Source organism: Saccostrea echinata, unplaced genomic scaffold (genome assembly GCF_033153115.1).
Source record: "Saccostrea echinata isolate AGI-Se365-2 ecotype Australia unplaced genomic scaffold, CSIRO_AGI_Sech_v1 ptg000022l, whole genome shotgun sequence".
Classification (NCBI taxonomy): Eukaryota; Metazoa; Mollusca; class Bivalvia; order Ostreida; family Ostreidae; genus Saccostrea; species Saccostrea echinata.
Window position 1 is genome coordinate 18,792,092 of NW_026889771.1, and position 10,503 is coordinate 18,802,594.

Here is a 10,503-nt window from a genome sequence, read left to right on the forward strand (position 1 = left end):
GTATGTATTGTTAAATCCAAAATGTTGATGTATATGATTATTTCAAAAACATCTGTAGGTTCAATAATATCTGATTAGCTTTTATTCATTTATGTGTGCATTTTATCCCCTGCTCCTACCCCCAAACTACAATTTTGGAAAATAAGTTGCAAATCTATAAAAGACAGATTGTGTCTAAATTTTTAAGCACAAGTTTAAGAAATTGAGGCATCATAATGGAGAAGGGAGCATTGGGGAACATCTGTAATGGTCTAATTTACAATAAGAACTAGTTTTGTTTATGTTTCTAAACTGTATGTTTTAGCCAGAAAATTTTGAAACTATCCCTTTGAATTTTCATTAAAATACAATTACATATGTATTTTTTTAGGCACCAAAGGAAATTGCAGAGACAAAGCCACATTCTTCATGGCCACAAAAAGGCGAAATTGTGTTTGAAAATTATGGTTTGCGATACAGAGAGGGTTTAGATTTGGTCTTGAAAGATATATCTTGTAAAATACAGCCAGCTGAGAAGGTATTACTGGTAGAAAAGTGAATATTTTAAACAGAAAGCATTGAAAGATTTAACTTTACTCAGTTAAAGTTTGATTACATGGCTCTGCTGGATCACAAATCCTTTGAGAGATATATATATATATATATATATATATATATATATATATATATATATATATATATATATATATAAATGTATAGATAGATAGACAATCCAATAAAAGTCTCAGTGGTCGGAATAAAATACTTAAAGAAGAAAAACATGACTTTACTGAGATGTTTCATGTTTTTCTTCTTTATTTTAAGTATATATATATATATATATATATATATATATATATATATATATATATATATATATATGGGATGGCAATTGGTAACCGGTTAACCGATTACTCAGTCGGAACCATGGCAATCGATTAGAAAATCTGTAATTGGTTAATCGAAAGAAATAAAATATTTGTTAAATTGAACACATTTTAAAAAAAAAAATTTTTAAAAAGCCGAAATCATGATCATTTAGGATTTAACAGATCTAATTTGGACGTACATGTAATTATGAATCTGCAGATTGAGACCATAGCGTAATTGGTCAGTTTATGTACAGTGTTGATTACTGTGAAAACACCATGTCGTTACCCCCCGACTATCCTGTAATTCTTTAATGATAATAATTGAATCATTGAGCACTGTGAATTGGCGTGTTTGTCGTTTTCCGTTTTCAATGCAATTTAATTATTACACAAGCATTGTAAATTAAGGGCTATAGAGTTCACATGTAGTTTTGATTATCATAATTTATCACATATCCAAATTCATATTTCAAAATTGTCCTTCCATATTATCTTTCTTTAATTTCTTTTTATCATGTAGAGTTACGCTATTTTGAGAGAATAAGACAATGTACAATTTACTGTTGGCCGTAATTAATTAGCGATAATTAATTCGTTCAATTATGTAAATCACACTTCACCAGAGTACACCTGATAGACCGGACGCAATTCATAGCGCTCCGGATTTCTTTGTTCACAACTGTTTATAAACTCCAAATTAAACATGTAACATTGTAAATATTTAGTGTTTGGTAGTTTAGTAGTAGTGCTAGTTGTTTTTGCTTCTCTATTTCCTTTGTTTTTATGACTTCTTAACTTTTTTCTTTGTCCTGAGGAAGGGACAGGTTGTCCCGAAAATTTGACAATTATTATTGTTCGTGTCGTTGGTCATTTTTAGTGCTTTATATAAATTTCCATCCGTGACCTTGTATCTACTTAGTAGATCTGACACTTAGGATATACAGTGTTGTTGGTTTTTAGTGATTTTATATATATATATATATTTATATATACTAGATAGATATAGATATATATATTTATTTATTTATTTATATATAGAAGACACAAGAAAACCAACATCTATTAAATAGATACAAGGTCAAGGATTGAACTTTATATGAAGCATTAAAAATGACCAATAACCAGAATATTGAAAATTGTCAAATTTTCGGGATGACCTGTCCCTTCCTCAGGACAAAAAAAAATGAAATCTTAAAAACAAAGGAAACAGAGAAACAAATAACAACTAGCACTACAATACGTACCAAGCACTTAATATTTACAATTTTATCTATCTTTGAAAGTTTATAACCAATTGTATAAAAAGAAATCCGGACCCCTATGAAATACATCTGGGTCAAGGGTTTTGGAGTAAGGACAGGGCTCTATTGATCATATAATTGAATGCATTATTTATTTTAAAATCTTCTCTGTCCTTAATTTTTTTAGCAAACAGACTTGGTGTATGATTGTAATGAGGAAGGATGCCTCATCCAAAAGTATTATGAAATTAATGGCACTTGGTCAGGGGTCTGGTGATAGTGTCGGGTTCTATTGATGATAGAGTGAAAATGCATTTACATGTATTCTTTGAAAATCTTCTTCTCTGCTCCTTGGTATTTAGCAGATAAACTACAGTAATTGTATGATTATGATAAGTAAGGGTACCTCTTTCAAAATTGTAAAACTCCCCCTGGCCCTTGGGTCAGGGGTTCTGGCAATAGGGCAGGGCTTTATTTATTATATATTAAAAATTCATTAATTTTTTGAAAATCTTCTCTGCCCCAGGGTATTTCAAAGCAAAGCATAGTTATGATGAGCAAGGGTTCCTCTTCCAAAATTGTGATTTTCCTGGCCCTTGGGTCAGGGGTTTTGGTGTTAAGGAGGGGTTTTATTAAATTATATTGTGAAAATGCATTAATTCTTTGAAATTCTCCTTTTCTTCTCCTGGGCATCTAAGAGGCAAAATGAGTAAAGTTTAATGAAAAAAGGTGTTTTATCCAGATTTATGAAATTTTTGACCACTGGATCAAGTGTTCTTGAGCTGGGAAATTCTCTATAGATATTGTATGGAAATTTATTTATATGAGGGAGAGTTATTTCCCTTAGTTTGTTATTTACCTGATAATTAATTACTGTAAATAATGTAATTAATAGATCAAGTTAAATAAAACAGTTACAGAAGAATTTTTGATGTATAATACAAAAAATACATTAATAGTTTTTAATGGTCTGATAGATTTGTAATTAATTGATAAAAATACTAGATAAAATACTTTATGTATGTACATTATATATTCTTCAACAACAAAGAGAGGCCAGTGAGTGAGAGAAAGCGTTTTTACATTGTTTATTCTGTACAGAACTGTATAATGATAGTGTGTATCAGTACTGGAAAGTAAATAGATTCATTACTGAGTAACTTTTTTGTTGATTCCTGGTTATCATACTGTGGTATCATTTTAATTCATGGGGGTCAATGTTTTTGTGGGAAAGCAAATTTTTGTTAGGGACGTAATTTCATTGGTCACTCGTATATACGGAAGTTCAATGAATAAATATGTAGACAAAATAATTATTTGTGGGGATGTAAATTCTTGGATAAGGTTGGCCCACGAAATCCACATACATTGATCCCCCATGCTGATTCCACAGTATTTCTCTTTCTTTGGGGTAAGTATCTTCATATCTAAGTTTTTTTTTAGGTCACCTGAGTCACTCAGGTGACCTATTGCTGTCTGTTTTCATCCGTTGTCTTGCACCGTCCATCATGCTTCGTGTGTTGTGCGTCGTATGTTAACATTTGAACATTTTCAGTTTCTTTTCTGAAACCGCTGGGCCAATTTCAGCCAATTTTAGCATATGGAATCTATGGGTGAAGGGGAACAGAATTGTGATTTTGATGGTCCCTGCCCCCCTGGGGGCTGAGGGATGGGGCTTAAACCATAAAAATTAGTGCTATATTTAAAAATCTTCTTTACTCCTGGACATCAAGCAGTCAAAGTGTTGGCATGATTGTAATAAGCATTGAGTCCTTTACCAAAATTGTGAAATTCATGGCCCCAGGGTCAGGGGTTCTGGAGTTAGGGTGGGGCTTTGTTGATCATATAGTGAAAATGCATGAATTTTCTCTAAAAATCTTCTTCTTTCCCCCTGAATATAAAGCAGATAAACTAGGTGCATGGTTATAATGATCAGAGGCGCTTCTTTCAAAATTGTGAAATTTGTGGCCCCAGGGTGATGGGTTCTGTTGGGGGGTCTATTGATTATATAGTGAAAGTGCATTATTTCTTTGAAAATCCTTCTCTGCTCCTGGGTATTATTGAAACAAATTAAATACATAGTTATGATAAGCAAGGGTAACTCTACCGAAATTGTGAAATTCATGGCCCCAAGGTCAGGGGTTCTGGTGCTAGGATGGGGCTATATAGATCATATAGTGGAAGTGCATTATTTCTTTGAAAATCTTCTTCTCTACTCCTGGGTATTATTGAAACGTAAATACATAGTTATCATACGCAAGGGTGACTCTACCAAAATTGTGAAATTCATGGCCCCAGGGTCAGGGGTTTTGGTGCTAGGGCGGGGCTATATAGATCATATAGTGAAAGTACATTATATCTTTGAAAATTTTCTTCTCTACTCCTGGGTATTATTGAAACAAATTAATTTTAAAATACATATTTATCATAAGAAAGGGTGACTCTACCAAAATTGTGAAATTCATGGCTCCAGGGTCCGGGGTTCTGGTGCTAGGATGGGGCTATATAGATCATACAGTGAAAGTGCAATTATTTATTTCTTTGAAAATCTTCTTCACTACTCCTGGGTATTATTGAAACAAATTATTGAAACAAATTAAATAAATAGTTATGATTAGCTGTGCCTCTTCCAAAATTGTGAATTTTATGGCCCGTGGATCAGGGGTTCTGGTGTTATGGCGGGGCTCTATTGATTATATAGTGAAAATGCATTAATTCTTTTAAAAATCTTCTCCTCTGCTCATGGGTATTATTTGAACAATTAAAGTAAGTAAATTGTTATGATAACCAAGGATGCCTCTTCCAAATAGTGAAATTCATGGCCCCATGGACAGGGGTTCTGGTGCTAGGGCGGGGCTATATAGATCCTATAGTGAAGGTGAATTGTTGCTTTGAAAATCTTCTTCTCTGCCTCTGGGTATTATTTAAACAAACTAAGTACATTGTTATGATACACAAGAATGCCTCTTCCAAATTGTGAATTTCATGGCCCCAGAGTCAAGGGTTCGGTGAAAAAGGGGGGGGGGGGGCTCTATTGATTATATAGTGAAAAAGCAAAATTCCATTGAAAATATTCTTTTTTGCTTCTGGTTAAAAAGCAAAGAAGCTAACTGTATAGTTACAATGAGTAAGAGTGCTTCTTCCAGAGTAAATTTCATGACCCCTGGGTCTGATGTGCTGGTGTAAGGATGGGGCTCTTGATAATATAGTGAAAATGCATTAATTCTATTAAATAATCCTGTCTGTTCCTTAGTGTTAAGCAGATAAACAAAGTAATTTGTTATGATGAGCAAACTTCTGGTCCCAGGGTCAGAGGCTCTGGTGTTTCTCGAATGGGGGGGGCTCTATTGATAATATAGTGAATCTGTAGTAAAAATGCATTATTTCTTTAAAAATCCTCTCTGCACCTAGGCATATTGGAGGCAAAAAGAGTAAAAGTTTTAATAAGGAAGAGTATTTTTACCAGATTTTTGAACATCTGGACCATTTGGTGAAGTGTTCTGGTCCTGGCCAGGGCTCTATTAATTTGTGTTCTACTGAGAGGAGTTATTCCCCTTTGCCATTTACTTTTGATAATTAATCACTGTAAATAATGTACTTGAAAGGTTAATAGAACAAGCATTCTGAGAGTATTGCATTAGCAATACTAGTCCCCTACCGGCAAGTGTAATCTGGTTCCTGTTAATAATAAAAAATGCCATAATTCCGTCAAAAATCAATGAAGCGGGACGAAATGCAAACTTGATCTGTAACTCCTCAAGATACACTCACATACCAAAAATCAGCTCAATATCTGCAAGCGTTTAGGAAAAAAGTGCGGAAAACCAAGTGGGATAGACTGACAGACAGACAGAGGGACGGACGGACAGACAGATAGACAGACTCAGAGGAAACAAATAGTCCCCTCCGGTTTCACCAGTAGGGGACTAATAAGAGAATTATGCAAGAATTTTTATTGTATAATACAAAAAGTACTTTCCTAGTTTTAATGATCAGGTAGACTTGTAAGTAATAGATAAATAACAAGCATTCTGAGAGTATTGTATAAGCAATACATGTCCCTTAGGGGTATCCCCTTTTCTTTTTAAGATGTCATTTTATAAGACCCTGTATATGATAACTGCGCCCCCCCCCCCCCCTTAATGTGGACATTTTGGATTACTTGTTTATGAATGAAATGTCGAAATGAAATCTGTCTTACAAAGACGTGTTTGACTAAAATCACATAATGTTTGAATAATACGCCAATTGCTTACGTTACTCGTTTTCCCTAACCTGGCGTTAAATCTCTGCCTTTAACTTATAAATAAATAGGGATATAAAAACAATTCAAATCAGGAAAATTATTCAGTCTTTATTAGTCCCCTACTGGTGAAACCGGAGGGAACTATAGGTTTCCTCTGAGTTTGTCCGTCCATCTGTGTGTCTGTCTCTCCATCTGTCTGTCTGTCTGTCTCTCCATCTGTCTGTCTGTCCCTCTGTCAGTCTGTCCCACTTGGTTTTCTGCAGATTTTTCCTAAACGCTTGCAGATATTGAGCTGATTTTTGGTGTGTGAGTGTATCTTGATGAGTTACAGACCAAGTTTGCATTTCGTTCTGCTTCATTGATTTTTGACGGAATTACGGCCTTTTCAATTTTTAAGGGTTTTCCGCAATTTTCTTCTAAATGCTTTCAGATATTGAGCTGATTTTTGGTATGTGACTTTACCTTGATTAGTTATAGATCAAGTTTGCATTTCGTCCCGCTTCATTGATTTTTGACGGAATTATGGCATTTTCAATTCTTAACGGGAACCAGATTACACTTGCCGGTAGGGGACTAGTATTGCTAATGCAATATTCTCAGAATGCTTGTTGCATCTGGTATTATTTCGCCAAGTATATTAAGTATTCGCTGGTAGAAATTGCTGAAAACAATGCACAATATTACTTTACCGTCTTCTGTCACAATCGACAACCTCACTTTTGGAACATTTTAGTGCAGCACAAACCCGATTGTGAACCCGATTATAAAAAAGAGGAATGCTTAAAACTGATTTACTCTAGCACCTGTTGGTCAAACGTGACAGAATTCAAACTTGATCTATAGTTTGTCACTATAAAGCTACCTAGCAAGTTTGAAATCAATAATTTTAAACCTGACAACCTCATTTTGTAACATTAATATAGTGCAGCACAATCCCGATTTTGAACTATTATAAAAAAAAAAAAAGAATGTTTAAAACTGATTTACTCTGGAACCTTTTGGTTTAAACGTAATAAAATTCAAACTTGATCTGTAGTTTATCACTATAAAGATACATAGCAAGTTTCAAATCAATTCTCAAAAGCATAAAGAAAAAAGTGCAGAAAACCAAGTGGGACAGACTGACTGACAGACAGACAGACGGACAGACAGATGGACAGTAAATCAAGCAAAAAAACTGTAAAAGAAGATATTTTATAATACAGCATCTTGAAAGATTTCACAAAAATTCTGTTTGTTTTCCAACAATGGCAACAAAATGTTTTTTTTTTAAACTAAAGAACTCTGATAAGTTGATAACCATAATTATGTATATATGTATATCTTATTTTACTCTTATTTAAAGTGACAAACTAGAAAGAGTTGAAGTATCTTGAAACACTGTTTACAGACAGACATAAAGAACTGATATTAGCTGAATTTGAGCTCCCTCTTCTTTTAATAACAATAAAAAAAAACAGCATTCAAATGGCAACACATTTTCATAGAATTGAAGGCTTTGCAATTGCCTTACCACTTACTTGCAACTTTTTGAATGTTTTGAATTTCTCATGTACATGTAGTTTATTCCTGGTAAAATTATGAAAAATTTCAAACACGACTCTTTGCAGAATCCTAACCCTTACTTGGTCAAGAGGAGGGCGGGGTCCTTCCTTGGCATATTTCAAAGTGTTTTTTTTTTGGCCAGAAATGGAACAGTTTTTAATTCCAGTCTAGGAGAAAAGTCTGTTTAGCAATAGGCAAGGACCAACCTAGGAGGCGACTGAGGCGAAATAGTCGCTTTTGAGCCCCAAACTTTGCCGTAAACTATGGTAAATTATCACGAAAGAGAAGTTTAAGTCGCCTTAATATTTGCACCTCCTTTATTGAAAATCATAAAAAATCTATTAAGAAACGTGGTAATATCATCACTATTTTATAAATCTGGTGTTATTACTGCTGAAATAAGTGAAACAGCAGGGCACTTACACCTGTTTTGCTACTAATGACCAATGCATCGAATACTCTGTCGGAACTCCTCTAGATTTTAGGCTTCCGTGTATGAAAAAGTCCATTGTTACAAGTTATACACAACAAGACGCAAAGGTAGAGTCTATAAGGTATCACACTGGTAATTGACCAATCAAAATGAACTTAGTCAATTGTAGTTCCATACATAATAAAGAAATATTTTTTTTATTGTGAGAAATTTTGTATTTTCCCTTATTCTATTTTTACATTTTTGGTATCTGTGCTTAGGATATTTTATGTACTTTGTAAAATATTAAAGGTTTTTGACAGGAACTATTTCTTTCGGGGCATAGGAGGCCACTTCCTGGGGTGCACACAGGATGTTTATAAACACATTGAATACACGTGGTTTTGAGGGTATTCCTGTTTGCGGATGGAAAAAATCAGAAAATGCCGTGTAGGTACCCTATTTTTTGGTGTCAGCTGATGTGACTGGTAACGTCTAACACTTCCTGCTAAATATTTTTTCATGAATTCGAATACCTGATTTTTAATGATTTTTTATTCTATATAGAATTACATAGTGAAAACAATTACCGGTGTGATACCTTGAAGGTGATCGTGTAAAATCATCTACCCCCATATTAAAGGCAGTTTTAATTTTATGAAGGCATATTTCAACAAAATATGTCATTTTATGAACTTTCTGTGTGAAAGCACACATTTTTAAATTTAGAAGCAGGGTTGACATTAATTTATACAGATTTCTATGTAAAATACTAATAATATGTTATGTTTCACCCTCAAAACTCCAAATTATGACTTTCAAAGTAAGATTATGCATCTGACATGTAGAAAGAAGTTAGAAAATGTTGGTTTTTTATTTTAGATGACTTTAAACTCTGTGCACCACCTGACCGCAGTCAATTATAGTGTATTCAGACTTTGCCGTGAAAGCACTTTAGGCTGATTTTTTCAAGAAAAGACTAATTCTGGGTTTGCGAATGAGTTTTCAACAAAAGCGACAACTGCGATAAAATGTGAAGAAGTAAAACATGTTTTTAAAAAGTGTTAAATTTTACAGAGACTGGGTTTACTTTCATTTTATTCACCTTAAGTGATTCATTTATTACTGGAGTGGAGGAATAGAAATAATGAAATGAGTTAAATTTGTCTAATAAAAGTAATGTACAAACAAAATTTATGAAGAATTTGTCAAAAATAAGAAGCTTATGACCAAAAATGCATAAATACTGTCAGGGCATGAGAGTGAATACTTATTCTGAGTCCCAACCATGCATCACACATATAGTACAGAATGTCACTTAGCACCATGGTATGCCTGTTATGGTTCTCTAGACTTTTTCCATGCTTTCGCAGCTGACATTCAAGATTTTTCAGTTTGCCGGAGAATGTTTTTTGTCATTTTACCACTTTTATGTAGGTGTTGACCCTCTCTTTTAAATTAAGTCTCAGTCAGGATGTTTATTTTAGCATGATTTGTTAAGCACAATAATGTACTGAAATATTAATAAATTACAAATTAAAGTGATGAAGAAATTTGACATATTTACACAATCAAAATATCAGAATAACCATAATTCAGCTAATAATGTGCCCTGTTCTTCTTTTGTCACTTCCTATATATTTTTTCAGCAGTTTTTGTACACCCACCCACCTCCAAGAATCATGGAGGATGGCCTGATATTAGTTTCTTTGTTGCATTTATTCACATTTAAAAGTGTTAAGACCCATAAAAATGTTTAAGATTTATATTTTTAAATTTAAATGTTGAATTTTTATGTAAATTTGGTGAAACAAAAAGCTGTAATCTTGAATTAATCATGCAAATTCATCAAACACCTTTGAAATTCCTGAGTAATTCAATGAAAAGAGGATAATTATGTATGTTCAATTGGAATTTCATGGCTAATTTGTGTCTGCAGAGAAAGCCAGTTACATAAATCACAACAATAAATTACATCTGAATTGTTTTCTCCATTTTCTTATCATCAAAGCAAGTTTAATGGAGTGTCAGAGCTGTCCAGAACCTCCCCAGATGCTGATATCATTTGGACTGCCCTGTGTTACAACACAGCTTTTAGATAAACTTCTGCATAGCAGGTTGTAGACAAGTACCTAGGCTTTATTTGGAACATAAATTGACCAGATGCAGATTTTATTATCAGCCTAATAGTTAACAATTTCTGTAAAT

The 10,503-nt window shown here is 33.5% G+C and overlaps 1 protein-coding gene across 3 annotated transcripts in view; it reads left to right on the top strand.

The window, feature by feature from the left end:
* LOC133190567 (multidrug resistance-associated protein 1-like) overlaps positions 1 to 555 on the top strand; it is a 962,792-nt gene extending 962,237 nt beyond the window's left edge. For all 3 annotated transcript variants that reach the window (XM_061326266.1, XM_061326267.1, XM_061326268.1), the window contains one exon: positions 371 to 555. In XM_061326266.1, coding sequence (XP_061182250.1) covers positions 371 to 538 — 168 coding nt within the window. In that variant the 3' untranslated portion in view covers positions 539 to 555. The remainder of the gene's footprint in view (positions 1 to 370) is intronic.
* The last annotated feature ends 9,948 nt before the right edge of the window (positions 556 to 10,503 follow it).